Genomic DNA, 20,242 nt, shown 5'->3' on the forward strand with positions numbered 1-20,242 from the left:
TTATACTTACCCTGCCTTGCTCTGATTAACCATTCCTTTGTTTTCTGGCTATAAAAACTGATCTATAGCACATGTTTGGGCTCACTCTTCCAGACTACTAGGAAGTCAGCCCGCAGTTCTGGCAGCGACCTTTCCCTCTAATAAATTCTATCTTCTTTACATTCTGCCTTGTGTCTGGAAATTCTTTTCCAACTCGCGTTAGGACCACGACAGTTCTATTCCATATTCGTTGATGTTTGCCATAGCTCAACCTTTTGTCTTCATGATTCTAAAGAGCACTTTCAAATCCATCATTCCAGTCAATGATGGCTATTAATTAGTGCTAAACTCAGGGCTGGTTGATGCATGCTACCACTTCATAGGTTCTCTTCAGTTTCTCAGATTGGTAATAAGTCATTTAGAAGCTACTGTTTCAACATTGGCAAAAGTTGGAAATGGTATGTTGCTCTGTTTCTTGAAAATTCATGAGTTTAAAAAAAAAGAAACATAGAAGATAACAGCAGTAACATTCACCAGAGAACAAGCTCCTAGCAGCCAGCCCTAGAAATCTAGATCTTCTGGATAGAATCTGATCCTCTGGGCAGCCAGAAACTAATTCTTACCTCAGGGTGGGGGTAGCTTTGGTCTTGGCTGTCTGGCTGTAGCTCATAGCAGAGTCTTTCAGGGCCTTAAGCGGGGCCATGTTGCTCTTAATTTAGACATAATTTAATAAGTTCAGTTTTCTGATATCCTAGATCATCTGAATAGAAACACAGAAACAGCAAGTTAGAGCAGAAAAAACAAGCTCACAGTAGCATGTAGTGACAGTTAAGACTGTGAAAGGACAACAGAGGAAATTGGAAAGCAAACATAAAAATCTAAAAAGTAAAGCAGCCTGGGGCTTGTTAACATAAGAGCAGATGACTAATTCTGTAATCTTTGCAGCCCTTGAACTGAGAGTACCAGGAGAGGAAAGAAAGAAAAGAAATTTTTTGAAAAATGGCAACAACTTCCCAAATTTATTGAAGAACAATAACCTACACATCCAGGAAACTCTACAAGCTCCAAGTATAAATGCAAAGAGATCACAAATAGACACATCATAATACAAAACGCTAAAAGGCAAAGACAAGGAGAAAATCTTGAAAAAACCTAGAGAAAAACATTGCATCACTTACAAGGAAACAGCTCACTTCTGGCTTATTAAGAAAATCATAAGGAAGAGAAAATACATGTACAATACTGTAATGTCTTTATTGATACCACAGGTTTATATTGTCAGTTTACAAGATGAATCATCTCTCTGTCAATACCTATATCAGTATTGTCTTATATGACACAAAACACTGTAGATGTTATATGTATTACTAACACTAAATATCAAAAGTGAAAAGATAATGTGAAAAAGAAATTCGTATTTATTTACAGGTATAACGATTCATGCATTGATAACAAAGAAGCAGCAATATGTTTGCTTTATGGTAGCCCAGTGTAATCGCTACAATTGCTTCAAGGTAGACTAGCCTATACACAAATGAGTGAACTGTTATAAAAATTGTTATGGTATACAGTATTATGGTCCTATTCATAATACAGTATTGGAAACAGTTACATTAAAAAAAACCCACTTACCTGTGATGATAAGCTGATATGTATTTTCTCCAAATATGAGAGAGAGAAGCATACTGTACAGTAGTGTAATTCTTTGAAAGCAAAGTCATAAAACAGTAAGAAAACTAACACATTATTAATTTTATATTAAATATTACTCACCTTATGCCTATGTAAGGATAGGCTATCCACTTCAATACAAGTCTTGCACACGATGTTCTATATGATGGATACTTAGGCAATGATAATGATGACACAAAAATGTCTCATACAGTTCTTGTCATACAATTATTAGACTTTCACATGAAGACACTCATACACATACACAACAGATAAGTTTATTAACTATATGGCATAATGATTATTTACTATTCACTAAGAGGAAGTGAATCACCATAAAGGTCTTCATCTGCATCATCTTCATTTTGGGTAGGCTGAGGAGGGAGGAAGAGGAGAGGTTGGTCTTGTTTTTTCAGGGGTGGCAGAGGCAAAAGAGGTGGAGGAGGTGTGAGGGGAGACAGGAAAGGGAGGCGCACTTGGTGTAACTTTATGCAAATACATTGTAATTTCTTTCTGATTTTTGCTTTTTCATTTCTTTAAAAATGTTTCCATATGGTACCAATCCTTCCTCCACCATTTGCTTTAGTTTCAGTGCCCATAACATAGAAGGTCCATGTCATAAAGAGGTCAAAAGCAGTCATGAATAATCAGAAACCTTCTGCCAGCTGTCTAGTGTCAGTTTATTTTCTGGCACTGCTTCTTCTACATCTTCTTCCTCATTGTCTGGTACTGGTTCGGAAGCACTCAGCCCCATCAAATTGTCTTCTGTTAATTCCCCGGGTGTGGTGTCTATTAGCTCTTGAATTTTTCTAATATCCGTATCTTGAAATTCTTCACCCCCACTTTTTTGCCATATTCAGTCTCTTTCATGATTTCCTTGACTGGTTCTGTTGTAAATTCTGTGAAGTCATGCACAACATCCGAACACAGTTTTCTCCAGCAGGAACTTATTGTTTTGGGCTTGATGACTTTCACAGCTTTTTCTATAATGATGGCATCTTTAATGGTGTAATCTTTCCAGACTTTCATGATGCTCTCTCTATCAGGGTTCTCTTCCATGTGATGACAGTCCTTTTCCATAGAGTACCATGTGTAATGAGCATTAAAAGTCCTTATGACTCTCTGATCTAAAGGCTGAATAAGACGTTGTGTTTGGGGGCACTAGACCACTTTGACACCTTCAAGCGTTGAACTCATTGGGTTCTGGATGGCCAAGGGCATTGTCCAATATCAAAAGAATTTTAAAAGGCAGTTCCTTACTGGCAAGGTACTTCCTGAATTCAGGGACAAAGCATCAATAAAACCAGTCCAGAAAAACATTTCTCATTGTTCAGGCTTTCTTGTAGTGCAATCAAAGGACTGGCAGCTGGTATCTATATTTTCCCTTCAGGGCTTGGGGGTTAGCAGCTTTATAGACAAGGGCAGTCTGGAACATAAACCCAACTGCATTTGCACAAAACAGAAACCTATCCCTTCTTGTCTTAAATCTGGTGCTCATTTTTCTTCCTTACTAATAAATGTCCTTTGTGGCATTTTTTCTTTCTCCTCAATGATATTGATATTCTTTCTCCTCAATGATTTTCTTAATGGCATCTGGGAACTTATTTGCTGCCTCTTGGTTGGGAGGAGCTGCTTCTCCTGTTATCTTGACATTTTTTTAAAAAATTTATTTATTAATTGATTGATTTTTGGGTGTGTTGGGTCTTCGTTTCTGTGCGAGGGCTTTCTCCAGTTGTGGCGAGCGGGGGCCACTCTTCAGCGCGGTGCGCGGGCCTCTCACTATCGCGGCCTCTCTTGTTGCGGAGCACGGGCTCCAGACGCGCAGGCTCAGTAGTTGTGGCTCACGGGCCTAGTTGCTCCGCGGCATGTGGGATCTTCCCGGACCAGGGCTCAAACCCGTGTCTCCTGCATCAGCAGGCAGATTCTCAACCACTGCGCCACCAGGGAAGCCCTATCTTGACATTTTTAAAGCCAAACTTCTTTCTAAAAATTATCAAACTATCCTTTGCTGGCATTAAATTCTTCAGCTTTAGATTCTTCATCTTCCTTTTGCTTTGAGTTGTCATATAACTACTTTTTCCTCAAATCATATTAGAGTCTATAGGTATGCCTTTCTTATAATAATCCTGCATCCACATAAAAGCTGCACTTTTCAACACGAGATAAAAAGGTATTTTGCAAAAAGTGGGAGGTTTTCATGCCTGCTGGTATAGCAGCAGCATGTTTCACTAATTTCCTTTTCTGCTTTTACAATGGTCCTTAAGCTGGATTCATTTATCTTGAAATGGCAGTCAACTGTGGCTGCAGACCTCAATCTACGGTCAATGGTACATACCAAGCAACTCAGCTTTTTCTTGTAATGTCATGACTTTTCTCTGCTTCTCGGGAGCACTTCCAGCTTCACTAGTGGCACTTCATATATGGCCCATAGTGTTATTCAAGGTTTACAGTATTGCACCAAACATGATGAAAACTATGTGAGAACCACAAGAGATCACTTTTTACTGCTCTATGCAATTTACTGGAGGAGAGATGAACTGCTCACATGGCATCTTAAGCAGATACTCAAAACACTTGAGCTCACTACCATAGCAACGGTGGGTGGCTACAAAGTTAATACGGTAGTACAGTGTGTACTACTACAGTTAATTTTATGAGATTACTGTATCTTTACTTATATTTACATTTCACTCAACAAGAATGGCACCGTGTATGATCTGTGTTTGTGTGTGTAAGTTTTGATAAATTTTAACTTTTTATAATAGATTTGTATTTTATGATAGTAAAAGATAAAAGACTAGTATCTGGGACTTCCCTGGTGGCACAGTGGTTAAGAATCCGCCAATGCAGGGGACCTGGGTTCAATCCCTGTTCTGGGAAGATCCCACATGCCACGGAGGAACTAAGCCCTGTGCCACAACTACTGAGCCTGCGCTCTAGAGCCCATGAGCCACAACTACTGAGCCCACGCGCTGCGACTACTGAAGCCCGCGCGCCTAGAGCCCTTGTTCCGCAACAAGAGAAGCCACCGCAATGAGAAGCCTGAACACCGCAACGAAGAGTAGCCGCCGCTCACCACAACTAGAGAAAGCCCGCGCGCAGCAACGAAGACCCAACTCAGCAATAAATAAATAAAATAAATTTATAAAGACTAGTATCTACATATATTTTATGCATTTATGACATACATCTTTCTTAATTTTTTCATTATTTCTAAGCTATGTGGCTGTGAGTTTTTTCAAATTGTCACAAATCTCCAAAAAATTTTCCAATATATTTATTGAAAAAAATCTGCATATAAGTGGCTCTACATTAACAGAAGTAATGTGTAGACATTACTTAGAAAATACTTTAGTTAGACTTGGTACTCAGAGTAAGTTTCAGATATTATACAATTTATTGCACTCCCTGACCACCCCCCCGCCCTGCCCCCGCAAAATAAAAATAAAAAAAACCCTCAACATCACCCATCACCCAAATATAAGGAATCCTCTTCTACTTTTATTTGCTGCTCTGACAGCCAGGCTAAAAACATATTTGAGAGTTACTTCTTGTTGGTCTATGCTGGGATCCTATGATTTCTTAAATCGAGCCAGTTTCTCTCAGTGAAAATAAAAACCAGTTTTTGTCTTTTTTTTTTTAATCATAAAAGTTAACATAGCAAGATAAAAAGTTACCTTTCTAAGAAAAGGAAAAAACTCACCCACAATCCTATTCCCTCAACACAATAATTTTTCATTGTATTTATTCTCTTCTGGTTTTATTCCAGAGGAATTTACATTTTATTTTATGGAGGTATAACCATTTATATATATATTTTTTCAGTTGATATTACACTGGATACTTCAGCAAGTTTAATTATCATTTTTGGTAGCATCACATATATTCAGGGATATATAAGCTATTTTCTCATGTCTTGCTCCCATCTGCCCGTTCTATTTTCTATTGGTGGACTTAGAAGGCTCAAGATTTTCAGATTAAAACCAGCTAGGAAAAAATAGCAAAATGTCAAACTTTGGTGAAGTAATATAGCCTCTTACTTTACCAAAGCTTTAAAACTGAACTTACACAATTTGAAATTAAGTGTTTAAATATAAATACAAGTTTCATCTGAATAAGATTTTTTTTCCATCTAATATTTATAATGTAAAATGCTAATTAGAAGTTAAAAGTTTTGATTTATAGTCTATGAATCCACCATACTCTGCAGGTAATCTGAAAAAAAGCACTACATTTAAAATTTTTGATTCAGATGCCCCTATATTCATAAACCTACCTGCTACCTTTATTACCTCAACTAATATACTGCATTAAGCAGTAATTTTGGAAAAAGAAAGTTCAACTCTGAATTAAGTAGTGCAATAGTTGAAATTTGCATTTTTATCAGCACGTACAAAATATCACAAATTATTTTAAAACAGCTTTTCTCCCAATTTTTCTAATATAAATATGTTATTTCTTAAAGCATACTATTAAAAATTTTTTCTAGGAGTGTTATAGTTGTATTATGCAAGTTTAGTACGTGGCCTATAGGAGGAAATAAAGAGGGAGAAAAATAATTTCAGGTCCATCTGGCTTCTAATGTGATAACCAGTTTAACAGACTTTAGCTTACTGATATTTATAAAGATTCTATGCTTTACTTCCTGTTCTCCCCCCATCCCACCCTGCCCAAACTCTGTCAAGTGGGTCATTTCCAGGATAGAGGTATTTGCTTCCTTCCTTAGCATTACTCAACCAATTCAGTCAGAGGCATAACCATTTATAGATGCAGTAGAGATCTCCCCATTCTGCAAATTATAACTCAATTCCAGCTATCATATGCATAATTCCTTTTTTAGTTATTGGACATTTGGGATATACATTATTGTCAGAATGCAACATGCTGTCATGGTATTTGAACATACTGCCTGTTTTAAACCAAAACAACACACTTAAAGCCCATCCATCACCAATTAGTAACAACCGCTTTGATGCTTTTTTCCACATAACTGCTTATTCTTGGCATGCTATAATTTGTAGTAAATGTGCTGCTGAAGTAAACATTTGTTTATTCATGTGACTATAGTTACCATCTTCACTAGGTTTTAACACACCAAATAGCTGTTACTGAGCCTTGTAAAATGGATTAGTGTTAAATATTTTAAATATAGAAATAATTAATTTGAGAAATGTTAAAGATACAACCTACCAATTTACTACTCAATGAATAACTAGCTGATATGGAGAAATCTAGGAAACATTTAAAAAATACTTGATTAATGTTGGAGAGCAAATAAGTTTATGCTGTATTATAGCTCAAAAGGATCATTGGCATATTAGTCCAGATAAATTTGGTTACGAGAAGATAATGAGACATAGTACAACTCTTGACAATTAGATTGTAGACCTTGGCAAAGTAACTTCTCTTGTTTGGGCTTCCTCACTTGTAAAACGAAGGGATTAGGCTTTATTATGTCTAAAGTTTTTAAGATTTAAGAGTTTATCTGGCTTTCCATAATACCTGTTCTTGAAGTTAAGTTTTTGCCATATAGAATGTCTGCTTGCACCAAGAACATCCTATTTACATGACAATTGATCTCAGTTTACAATTAAAAATTCACTTACATTTATCAGGCCTTCTTAAAGTGAGCAAAACCTATATATTTATAGAAATCACCAAGAAAAAAACTACTGTGGAACATATTCTTAGCTGGAATATAGAACTGGTGATTTTTAATAAGTTAGAAGTCTGGGCAAAGTGTGATGATAAATCAATTTATTTAAGTTCTTATTCTGCTTTTTGTACTTGTAAGATATTATAGGAGTTATGTACACTGCTGACCCTTATCCCAGGATTAACATTACTATTCAAATTGCACAATGATGGTATGCACAAAAGCCACATATTGAAATGTTATTGGGGCTACTCTAGTCAAGGAAGGTTAAAAATTGATATGAGTCATTACATGTGAGTGGGGCTGAGAAATTTTCACATTACATTAAAAATGTAAGGGATTAATCAGTTCCATCTTTTCTAGTAGGAATTTGTGGCCCGAAGAAGTGACTTGCCAAGGTCACAGATCTAATTACTGTCAGTTGAGAAGAGTGCCCAGATCTGATTGCCAATTCTACATCATACTGTCCTTCTCCTAGATGCCACAGAGCAGGCAATCCTTTGATTAGGTAGAACTCTAAATGGAATATAAAATCTTAAAGGCACTTTAAAGACGGTTCATGTAGTTCAATTTCTCATTTAAATCTGAAATTTCTTCTGTAGCACTGTCAGATGTCATTCAGCTTCTGCTCCAGTGGTTAACATACTCACTTATCCTTCAGAGGTGATCCCTTTCCTTGATGGACAAAGAGCCATAAATTCTCTCTTACACTGAGCTCTAATCTGCCATTTTGCAACTTTCACCTAGTTCCACCGAGTCAAAAAGGATAAATTGTACATACCTGTCAAATATGTGAAGACAGCTATCATTCCTCAGTCATGTAATCCTTCAGTTATTCTTTGGGTTTCAGTTTATGGGATTCTTCCCAACTTGGTAAAAACACCCCAGGATTTGCTCTAATTTAATATCCTTTCACTGCATCCTGAAATTAGTATTGCAGATGTGGTTTGACCAGCACTTTGTATATGAGATTTATTTCCCCATGATCAATTTTTCATCACCATCATCTTTTCAGGTTGTAAACAATTGGCTCAAATGTTATTTCCAGCAAGTTAAAATCTTTTTTTTCTTAAATTATGTTTTTGCTCCAGTTTTTTTTTTTTAAATTAATTTATTTTTGGCTGTGTTGGGTCTTCATTGCTGCGTGCAGGTTCTCTAGTTGCAGCAAGCTGGGGCTACTCTTCCTTGTGGTGGGCGGGCTTCTCATTGCGGTGGCTTCTCTTGTTGCAGAGAACGGGCTCTAGGGTGCACGGGCTTCAGTAGTTGTGGCTCACGGGCTTAGTCGCTCCACGGCATGTGGGATCTTCCCGGACCAGGGATCGAACCCGTGTCCCCTGCATTGCAGGTGGATTCTTAACCACTGCACCACCAGGGAAGTCCCCAGATATTTTTCATCTATAAGCTCTTGACAAGTGTAGTTTCCTATTTTTTTCAATGCTTTTCTACTATTTCTAGAATAATGATAAGATACCATGTGTGATTGTGCCCCTAACTAGCTTGCCAGCCGCCAGCCTCATCCCTCTGCCATCATTTCCCCTTGACCTCTGACCGGTGTTCTTAATTTCAAACGCACCATCCTTCCTCTAGGCTTCCACATGCTGTTCCCCTTGGGCCACCCAGGCCCAATCTTTTCTTAGTCATCCTTCAAAGCTCAGTTCAAATACCACTTCTTTGTGGGACTCTTCCTTGCCCTTCTTCCCATGTTCCCTCAAGAGTACCTTTTACCTATTATAATACCCTACAAAGCTCCTTCAGCCTTATACAAACAGTAATAATACTTGTGCAATAAGGTGTCTGTCTCCTCAGTTATACTGTGAAGGCTGTGAGGATAAGGTTGATGTCTATCTTTATCCGGCATAGGGTTTTGAATGATTTAAACATTCAATAAGTATCTGTTGAATGAATGAGTGAATACTGAATTAGTGTGATCAATATTTTGATTTTCCCAGGTGATCAAAGAAAACAGTTAAACTCTGAGGTATATGTTGTACAAAGAAGGAAACGTACAGGCTTTAAGACAATCTTGAGAAGGAAAAACCTCTCTAAAAGAAAGAAGGAATAATACAATTTAGAAAACTATAGATCCATGTACTATAAAGATGAATGGTAATTTTTTTTTTTAGTCCTTGTAGTAAGTAGGGAGTGAGGAGCATGGAAGGAAAACAAGCACAGCTGAGTGGCATATTTTTGTTTTACTGTTAATTTGACACATCTGAACCAAAGCATTCACAATACTTGATATACTTTGAAGAGAATCATACACTATAGTCTTAGACATAACCACAGAACAAGCAGAACAATTAAAACTACATAAGGCCTTAAAATATATCCACAGTGTGTATTATTTCAATATTCATTCATTTACAAATTAGACTATATACCATTAATTTTATTTTTATTTTTCTTTCATTGTTTTATTCAAGCAGGATTCATTCAAGGAAAGGCAACTTAGTTTTTGTGTGAGCTTTATTTTTTTCACTACATTCGTTAATATAAAAGTTATGAATTAAACGTTTTCTTATCTCCTGCGTCCAGGAGTAAATCCATGAAATTCTCAGATAGTAATCCAAAACAACAGGTCCTATTCTTAAAAATAGTCAAAGGGAAGAGGGATCAAATAGCCAGTCTGTTTGTGGTCTTAAAGAACATCTAATGGACTTTCAGGTTTTCTAGTAGTGACAGTATCGCATTTCTACGAGATTAGTCAAAATTTAAAACATTGCGTACAAAATTATTCTTGAAGCTCTAAATGCCTTTTAAATTACTAAAATGAAAAATTTAAGTAGTTGCCTCACAGTACCAAACTTATAAATCAAAACTAGTTAAAATTCAGTGCTATTGTGACTTCTCATTTACAAGGTAACTAGTGGGTAAATTAACAAATGGCATAAAAATTAAGACTTACATCATTTTTTTAAAGGAGAACATGTATGATAACCAGGGAATACAGAAAATTCAATGTATTTTACAATAAAATAACCTTTAAATCTCTATCCCTGTACAACAGGGTTTAGGTCATCTTTAGTGAACTTGCATGTTTTCATACAGTTTATTCTGAGTACTTGAATTGTTTTAGATATACGCTTTTTATTGAAAGAATATTACATTTGTATACCAGGATAAGATTTAGTACATTGAGATGTTTTAAAAATATTTATAAATTTGTTTCTGATATGCAAAAGCATTTGGCAATACTTTCATAGCATTTGATCTTATAGAATTAAAATTCATACAGTACTCATCTTGATGTTTAAAAAAAAAAAATTCACAGAAAAAATATAAATTACACAGCCTGACTGCATGATACTGTTATTTCCAGTTTCTAGTTTGGTAATTAAAACCTTCATTAAGTCTGTTAACAAATCATTACCTGTACATTTATGAAGGCAACTGACATGATCTGCAAACAAAACCTTCAGGTTTTATGTTATTTACCAGAGTGCAGTTCAGCAAGAATGAAAACCCAGTATGCAAATTTTCAGAATATTTTATAAATTTACCAGTTCCTGTGACACAAACTGTTTCAATCTTTCAAGATACTGTCCATAAAGTTCCACATCATTGTGACCTGCCCCTTCAACCCACAGAGGCTCCACAGGTCTTTGGCAACGCTCAAACAATGCGAGGCCATGTGAAAAGTCAATGACTTCATCTTCAGTCCCATGAATTATTAATACTGGAGAGGTAATCTTAGAGATTTTGTCAATGCTGTAGGGAAAGAGAAGGAGGAAAGAAGTCAACAAATTAAGTTTGAAAAGGAAACAAAACAAATTTTCTTGTGTTATATTAGATAATTTAAACATCAGAACCATCTTTCAATCAATTCAGAAGGGATGGATACCTCTTGGATTTCAAATAAGATTCAAAAGTCATCTTTACATTACTCCCTACCTTAAGATTATCTGAGGATGTTAACTTCATGCACTTCTGTTTTGAGGGAATCCCTCAATAATTATAGTCATCCTACTTCACCTTTGTACAATGTTGATATTTTAGCACAGAAACTTAGGTTGCAAGGAGAGGAAGAAACCAAGGACCATTTCAGCTATGTGCTAACTTCATACCTCTCTGCGTTCACATTTTTTTCTCCCTCCCAATATCCTACTAAAATGACAGCAAAATGTTTTTTTTGTTTTGGGTATTTACTACAAAAATAGGAAGAATATAATAAAACATAACATTTTGGAGCTGGAAAGCAGATGAATATGTGAGATAACAGATTAAAAGTATAGGAGAAAACACAATTTTTAAGAGAATAGAAGGGTAGAATGAAGAAACAATCCAATTTATATCATGGAATACCCCAGAAGGCTAGGAACTGACATGCAGATAAAGGCGGGTGATTCAAATCTACAGAATTTGTTCAAAGTCTGTTTAAGAAATAGTGTCCTGCACCCCCGCCCCCCGCCACCCCAGTTCTTTTCTTTCCCCTTCCTTTTGCAGCTGGGTAACTGCCCTCTACCTAAAACTGGAGGGTTTGTGAACTAGGGGATTGCCGGACACAGTTTAAGGCAGAGGTACCAAATAGCAAGTAAACATATACATGTTGGCTGCTATGAACCCATTTTCCCTACTGGGCTCTCAGAATGCTGGCAGCCAAGCCCCCACCTTTTAAGAGATAGTTGTAGGAAGAGTCTTCTTTGGAGACTATATATCTGCCTTAAGAGGAAAGATAAATACTGACATTGGGGGTGGGATCCCCACCTAACTGGCTTGGCCAGATCACTGGATAGTGAAACTCACAGTCAACAAGTCTTAATTCCCCACACTTCAGGTCAGCTCTTTAGTTCCTTACTCTTCCATGTGAGCACACAAGTAAGAATTATCGGACATCAGAGGAGAGCACTTTACATATAAGACAAGGATCAAAATAAACAGTAAAAAAGGGCAACTTGGAAGAGACAAACAATACAAAGAAGAACCCTTACAAAGAACAATTCTTTAAAAATTTTCTGAGAGAGAGAGAGAGAGGCACAAGGCATTATAACTATAAAATGAGGACAGAATCTTGAAAAAGAAGAAAATCATCAATGAAATAATTCAAGGCAGCATTTGGTAAGGAAAAAATGCTTGGGTATATTATTTGCTGTCAACTCTTCAATAGTAGAGGAATTAAATAAAAAAGGAAACATTTGATCTTTTTCAAACAGTTTACTGTTAGTGCTGCACTCTCTGTTGGTGCAGCTGAAATGAAAGAGGGAGCTAAACAGAGATGTAACTTGGCAATAGTTTACCCCAAATGTCTCCCTATCATTCCTACCATTCAGCTACAAAGTATAATGCACATACCTTCCAATCTACCATTTTCTAAAACAAAAACAAACCCCCAATAAATGTAAAAACCAAAAACCTCCCACAGTCTGCTCTGGTGATAATATCATATGCTCCCATACGCTTCCCTACCAAAGTAACCCCTTACTGGCTAATGAAGAAAAAATTTGTTTTGAAATGACCCTTGCTGTTCTTATAAAGAATCAAGTGGTGACTTGGCCTGTGGCCTATCTATCATTCACAAAGAATCTTTGTATTGCTGCCAATTTGGGAAAGGAAATAAGACTGAAATTTGCCAGCCTGTCACTTCTTGCCTTCTTCCTTTCTTTGGGAAAAATAGGCCATCAATTTTTTTGTTAACAATGAAGAAGAACTAGTGGGAACTACCATCCTGTGTTGAGACGCATGAGGAAAAGTAGCCCTTCTTTTAAATTTGTCTAACACTTATGTTTGCAGACTCTGTGGGGGCAATAATTATTCTGGCTCATTTAAGACTCAACATTTTCGCAATTCACTTCTTTTGTAAATCAGATATCACTAATTAGACATCGTTCATTCATTTTTTACAGAAGATTTTAAAAAAAATTTTATTTATTTTCGGCTGCGTTGGGTCTTCGTTGCTGAGCGCGGGCTTTTCTCTGGTTGCCGTGCGCGGGCTTCTCATTGCGGTGGCTTCTCTTGTGAAGCACAGGCTCTAGGTACATGGGCTTCAGTAGCTGTGGCACGCGGGCTCAGCAATTGTGGCTCGCAGGCTCTAGAGCGCAGGCTCAGTAGTTGTGGCACACAGGCTTAGTTGCTGTGCGGCATGTGGGACCTTCCCAGACCAGGGCTCGAACCCGTGTCCCCTGCATTGGCAGGCGGATTCTTAACCACTGTGCCACCAGGGAAGCCCCGTTCATTCATATTTATGCACATGTGTCTCATTTTCCCTCTACTTGTTCCTCTCCTCCAGTATTATGCACCTCACTGGATGGTACTATCGTCCATTAGCAGCTCAAGTCAGAAACCTGGGAATTATATTCAAATTCTTTTGTTTAGCATCCTATATACAGTCTGACATTTAGTTCTATCAATTTTTTCTCAAATTCACTCTCTTATCTCCAATACTAGTGCCACCATCTGGGGTATAAGGCTCTTAGCACTTTTCACTTGGGTTACTATTGCTCAAACACTTCAGCCTTCTGACAGATGTCCTGCCACCACCTTCTTCACAAATTAATTTTTCCACAATTTCTATAATATATGTAAAATAGGAGCTCATGGCTGAGTGAACTGTATCATGAATACCTTAAGTGATGGAAAAAAATTCCCTCAAAAGTTTCTTCGAATTAAACTAATTGAATATTAATACTTACTTTGGGAATGCATCAAAACAGTAGGTCTTCTTGGTATCAGGAAAAGCGACTCGCATTCCTGAGGTCAAAGGAGAATGAAGAATAACAGCAGCACTCTCATACCGAGCAGCGAGATCCACAGATGGTACTGTCCCTATACTTTGGCCATATATAATCACATTTTCAGGGCGAATGCCGTATCTACAAAGTTCACAAGTTTAAAAAAAAAGAGTTGGAGAGTCAGACTGGTATGAAGTGTTCAATCACTAATAAGGACTTAATCTTAAAAAAGAAGGACAGAATGAGACAATGTCAATAAATTTATATTTAAAATTTAAGTTTCTTAGTCATCACTAACATTTAATACCACAATAAAATCTATATTCAGTTATGTCATCTGTTTCAAGTCTACCTTTTGGAAAAATAATAGCTGAGGTCTCTTAAAATTTTAATCTTAAGGAATGAATTTATTAAATCATTTATGGAATTCAATGTAGCATATTATTGACTATATTTGGAACGTATGTCACTAATATTTTAATGGACTGATGTTTAATGGAGATTTAGTGTTTATTTTCCATTCAATGTAAAAAAGGTTCTTTATTTCTCTAGGCATTAAAAGTGGTTCATTTTATTTTCTGAAGTTGGTCATAGTGATGAAAATGCAACATACGGTTACAGTATGGAATGATGAATAAAATATATGTATTATTTTAGCCAAGAGCAAATTACTTATTTTTCTTGAGATTTGCATTTATTTACCCATAGAAATGTACTATGATTGGAAAGATCAATAGATGAATGAGAATTCCAAAAGCCACATGGGTCAGTGATTTATGAATACTTCCTTTAAAAATGATTCAGATTTAAATATATGAACTCACTAACTCAATTATATTGGGTATATACTATGTTCCAGGCATTGTTACTTGTCTACAGTATAACTGTCCTAACTACAAACTGCAAGTGTAAGTGAGGTACTATAGGAGCTAATGAATGTGGGATTAAGGGCTAGAGTGACATCAAATATGCCTTTCCACTTCAGCAGTCTGACAGCAGTCATTTCTGGATGCTAAGGGCCATTTGCACAACAGCTTTCAGTCTTCTGAAAATGTGATAAAGCTTTCCAAGTATCTAAACATTCACCAGGAAAGAGCAAGACAAACCCTATGTGCTCCCTATGGCTCTTCCCAGGGGCACAGGAGTATTTGGACTATCCAGGTGGTGACATACCTCTCCATAGTTTCTTCAAATCAGTCCTACAGAAGAATTTGGACCATGTCCCAAAGATTGGGCTCCATCTACTCGAGACTGACTCTAAATGTAACTAAACTCAGAAAAGCTTTTTTTGGACTTCCTTGGTGATGCACTGTTTAAGAATACGCCTGCCAACGCAGGGGACACAGGTTTGATCCCTGGTCTGGGAAGATCCCACATGCCGCGGAGCAGCTAAGTCCATGTGCCACAACTACTGAGCCTGCACTCTAGACCCCGTGAGCCACAACTATTGAGCCCGAGTGCCACAACTACTGAAGCCCGTGCGCCTAGAACCCGTGCTCCGCAATGAGAAGCCACCACAATGAGAAGCCCGCGCACCACAACTAAGAGTAGCCCCCGCTCGCCGCAACTAGAGAAAGCCCGCGCGCAGCAATGAAGACCCAACGCAGCCAAAATAAATAAATAAATAAATAAATAAATACTCTACACAGAATCTTAAAAAAAAAAAAAGTAAAGCTTTTTTCTTTGCAACAGACCTAGCTTCATAGGAATGAAGAAATTAGGAAAATGAACATTTGCAGCATCGCATCAGCATAATGCTTGGGGCTGCATGGATGCTGTTTAGCTCAACGGCAGAACTGTTGGTGGCAATGATGGGTTTTAGGCTAAAGCTAGCAATGGCAAGGCTCCAGAGTAGCAGGAGCAGCTGCCAATTTACCATCAGAGGACTCAAAAGCAGTAACAGAATTTCAGAATAGTACACGTTAGAAAGGACTTCAGAGACCATCTAATCTAGGTTGGCTGCTTACTGAGCAGATGTTCAAAGTCAGAGGAAGTTAATGACAGAGCTATAATTAGAACCCAGGTATCCTGACTCCAGGTCCGGTGCCTTTTCTATTACAGCACACAGATAATGAGCTCAAATACTGTGGAGGAAAGGCTGTATAGTGAATATTCATACTTTATTTTCTGTTGATCCATCAGAAGTTCTGAAACATGGTTACTATAGAAAATCAATTATCCTTAAAGGGAGGTTATTCAAATAATAATTATTTAAGTTCATTATTTTTTCCCTTCCTGGTTACTTAAGCCCTTTTTTACTTTAATTAAGTAAATGAAAGGCATGAATTCTAATTACACACATTTTATTAGGTGATAGAATTCAAGAACTGCAAAGAATCTTGGCGATCATTTAACTCAACCTCTTCATTAAACAGACTAAGAAACAGAGGCTCAGAAAAATTAAATAAATTTCCCAAGACTTCCTAACCTTACTAACTCTTCCAACCATATTTAGAGTTCAACATAATAGAAATTTTAAGTCTGAAATTCTATGCTAAACTAGTATGTGGGACTAGGTAGCAATTTATCTGTTCTACTCCTATTCTTCATTCATACTGGTCAAGTGTATAAAAAGATTAATTAATCAAGACTAGAAATCACTTTAGAAAGTTTCCTGTAAATTGCTATCTGGTAAGATTTAAAAAAAAATAATAAAGCTGACCACTTACAAGAGGGGATTCTTTTACATAAACATAGAACACTTAACTGGATACTAACATGTTTTGCTTGAATAAATTTATACTTTTGTGATACCTGGAAGCACTAATAATGAAGGTTATCTGCTTTTAGCACCTTTAAAAACTATACTAATTCACTGAAGTTGAATTATAGTATGTGAATTATATCGCAATAAATCTGTTATTAAAAAATTATCATGTTTTCCTGACAGGTATTATATATACTATATTCAACTGGCTGAATCTGAAAGGGGGAACTCAGTTTTGTTTGCAGGCCTGAGGGGACTGACATGAGTATAACCAAAGCATATTTTGACTGTGGTCATTTAAGGTAGTTTTTTTTTTTTTAAAATATTTTATTTATTTATTTATTTATGGCTGTGTTGGGCCTTCGTTTCTGTGCGAGGGCTTTCTCCAGTTGCGGCAAGTGGAGACCACTCTTCATCGCGGTGCGCGGGCCTCTCACTTTCGTGGCCTCTCTTGTTGCGGAGCACAGGCTCCAGACGCGCAGGCTCAGTAATTGTGGCTCACGGGCCCAGTCGCTCCGCGGCATGTGGGATCTTCCCAGACCAGGGCTCGAACCCGCGTCCCCTGCATTGGCAGGCAGATTCTCAACCACTGCGCCACCAGGGAAGCCCTAAGGTAGTTTTTAAGTTTATAAATTTTTACCACTCTGTGCCTGCCTCCCTCCCACCCCTAAACTCCATAATTACTACTTACCATCTATTTTTTTCTTACTTGTCAGAAATATGTTTTCATACCATTTCAATTGATTTAAGAATCCCTTTTATACAGAACTCTGCTATGAGACCAGTTTTACTATACATCTTGGAGGGGTAAATGTTTCTAAAGATATTTTCTAAAAAAGGTTATATCTACTAATGAAATTGAGAAAGTTCTTCCCAACTAACTGAAACCATTAATATTTAAACATTAAAAATTAGGAATGATAATTTTCTTTATGTACTCTAGCTTCAGTCTAAAATACTCTGGAGGGATTTCCCTGGTGGTGCAGTGGTTAAGAATCCGCCTGCCAATGCAGGGGACACAGGTTCGAGCCCTGGTCTGGGAAGATCCCACATGCCATGGAGCAACTAAGCCCGTGCGCCACAACTACTGAGCCTGTGCTCTAGAGCTCACGGGCCACAACTACTGAAGCCCGCGTGCTACAACTACTGAAGCCCGCGTGTCTAGAGCCTGTGCTCCGCCACAAGAAAAGCCACCGCAGTGAGAAGCCTGCTCATCACAACTAGAGAAAGCCCGCGCGCAGCAACGAAGACCCAGCGCAGACAAAAAAAAAAAAAAAAACCAAACCAAAAAAAAAACACCTCTGGAAGCCAGGCAGCTTATTAATGTACAATGAGGAATAATTTGTACTAAGGTATCTTTCTGTTTAGTGTACATTAACTGTCTGATGAGAAAATACACTGAAGTATACAAAATTGCAATACTTTTCAAGAAAAATTTATAAGTATCTTCGTGACTAGAAAAGATTAATGTTATTTCTATTTATTAATTTTTAATTATTAATTATATAAAATGATGCAAACCCTGCCTTAGGATTTTAACAATCTAGCCTCTTACTCTGTTAATGACAGATCAAGTGAATGATTAGCTAAATCACTGTTTTCTCTCATTCCCTTGAAATGTTGAAACTTTGAATAAACATTTTTATACCACAATCCAATAAGTTTCTAAAACCAAACATTTTTCACTGGCTTAAATTTTTAGGAAAATCACACACACACACACACACACACACAAGCTGTCAAACTCTTTTATGCTATTATACAAAATTTAAAATTACAATCTAAAAGTGTAACTCTTCATAGGTTTATACTGGTAAATATAATCTTTATTTAGTACTTCAAGATGTGTTACAAAAACAGATTTTATTCTATTCTTATACAAGACAATTTTATCAGCCATCACAAATGTGGAAAACAATTCCCAATCACCATTTACCTTGTCCTAAGAGCAAGCCAAGCAGCTTCTATGTCTGCATAGAGGTTCTTCTCTGTTGGTTTCCCAGAACTTGCACCATATCCAGAATAATCATATGAGAATATATTACAATTAATCCGTGATCCCAGTCCTATGTAAAAGCTGCTCATTTGACCAAGATCAACAGCATTTCCGTGTGAAAAGAGTAAAGTGTATTTGGCATTGGGTGAACAACGCACAAACATGCAGGCAATTCTGTTGCCTTTACTGGTTCTAGTCATGAAACACTCAATAGCATCTTTTTCTCTAGAAGAATATTGCCAGTCTGCTCGTTCTGATAGGTGTAACGTCCAGCGGCTTCCACTTTCATCACACATCAGCGTGTAAGTTGGATCAGGTGGCAAAAATGCTAATTTTGAAGCAATTTTCCCTGGACAAGGTGGACAGCAGAAGAGGCAACACAGCTCACTAAATGAAAGATTATTCATCTTCTGAAAAAGAAAAGAATAGTCAATGTTTTAATCACTGAATGTCCATTCTGCATTTGCATACAATAAAAGTTAAAACAAAGACACCAGTATATTCTACTAGTGGACAGCGTTGACTACTATTATATGAAGTATGCTTTCCCAAATAGATTTTTGGCATCTTTCTAGAAACACTTTAAATCGTGAGGTGAGGCAAATATTCCTGACCAGGAAACAGACTCAAATACTATATGATATGTTGCAAATAGTAGTTTATATTTTATAATACTTAACCAAAATATGAAAAATGATAGTCTTACCAGAGAGGTATAAAATTGTTATTTCTCCACAAATAACAACATAGTAGGTATGAAATATCCTTAGTTAGCTTGTAATTTCTGTGTAACTCAGTGAAAATTCTCAGAATCTCGTGAGAAGCTAGGGATTTAACATAATATAGTAAATATATAATAATAGCACTGATGAAGCACTTACTATTTGTCAGGCATTGTGCTAAGGGTTCTATGCATATTAGCATGTTTAATCCTCTAAGCAACCCTATATGGTAGTCTGAGAAAAGAAACCTGCACAAGGTGAGGCAGTGAGGGAGCCAGGATTTGACACCAGGCTCCGTCATTGTCCTACATCACTGGGCTACACTGCTTCAAGGGTTCAGAACACTATTTGTCTCAGAAGCTTATTATTTTAGCCATATTTGTCTCAGAAGCCTATTATGTTAGCCATAGTGCCAATGGCCTAAATAACCTGTAAAACATTAAAATGTATATATGAATATATGTATGTATGCAATTATTGCCCAAATTAAGAAGGCATTATTATGGAAAAAAGATCTGCTCAAGGAAAATTTCCTAAATGGTTAGATGGAAATGAGCATAAGGTTTGAAGTCAGAGAGAGTTGTGGTAGCACTTACTAGCCGTGTGCCCTTGGGCAAATTATTTACCTCTTTTACCCTCACTGTCTTCATAAGTAAATGAGGCCAATGCCTACAATGGACAGAGTGGTTGTGAAGAACAAATATGATATCGTTAAGGCATTTAACATAGTAATGGCCGTAGAGCTGACACACTCAGAAATGGTCCACTTTCTCCTATGCCTTTTTCATCAATATTTTAAAAGTATCCACAGCTCATATTAACTCAGAAACAAAATAAAGTGCTACT

At 37.0% G+C, this 20,242-nt stretch overlaps 2 protein-coding genes across 2 annotated transcripts in view; one reads left to right on the top strand and one right to left on the bottom strand.

The window, feature by feature from the left end:
• Window positions 1-9,479: 9,479 nt before the first annotated feature.
• Window positions 9,480-19,081, bottom strand: ABHD17B (abhydrolase domain containing 17B, depalmitoylase). Its single transcript, XM_007182262.3, has 3 exons — window positions 18,615-19,081; window positions 13,933-14,112; window positions 9,480-11,014 (listed from the first exon to the last, which is right to left on the bottom strand). The coding sequence occupies exons 1-3, from the start codon at window positions 19,079-19,081 to the stop codon at window positions 10,795-10,797; spliced, it is 867 nt and encodes a 288-aa protein (XP_007182324.2). The 3' UTR covers window positions 9,480-10,794.
• Window positions 18,976-20,242, top strand: part of LOC130708518 (myosin IC heavy chain-like) — a 30,658-nt gene continuing 29,391 nt past the window's right edge. Inside the window, exon 1 of the mRNA XM_057549308.1 lies at window positions 18,976-19,084. Within this exon, the coding sequence (XP_057405291.1) occupies window positions 19,066-19,084 (19 nt within the window). The 5' untranslated portion in view covers window positions 18,976-19,065. The remainder of the gene's footprint in view (window positions 19,085-20,242) is intronic.

The sequence above is a fragment of the Balaenoptera acutorostrata genome, chromosome 6, assembly GCF_949987535.1.
Source record: "Balaenoptera acutorostrata chromosome 6, mBalAcu1.1, whole genome shotgun sequence".
Taxonomy (NCBI): domain Eukaryota; kingdom Metazoa; phylum Chordata; class Mammalia; order Artiodactyla; family Balaenopteridae; genus Balaenoptera; species Balaenoptera acutorostrata.

Coding starts and splice junctions, on each gene's coding strand:
- ABHD17B (XM_007182262.3), bottom strand. CDS start 19,081: ATGAATAATCTTTCATTTAGTGAGCTGTGTTGCCTCTTCTGCTGTCCA. Junction 14,113..18,614: donor TGGCTTGCTCTTAGGACAAG/GTAAATGGTGAT, acceptor TGAACTTTGTAG/ATACGGCATTCGCCCTGAAA. Junction 11,015..13,932: donor TGTTTTGATGCATTCCCAAA/GTAAGTATTAAT, acceptor CTTTCCCTACAG/CATTGACAAAATCTCTAAGA.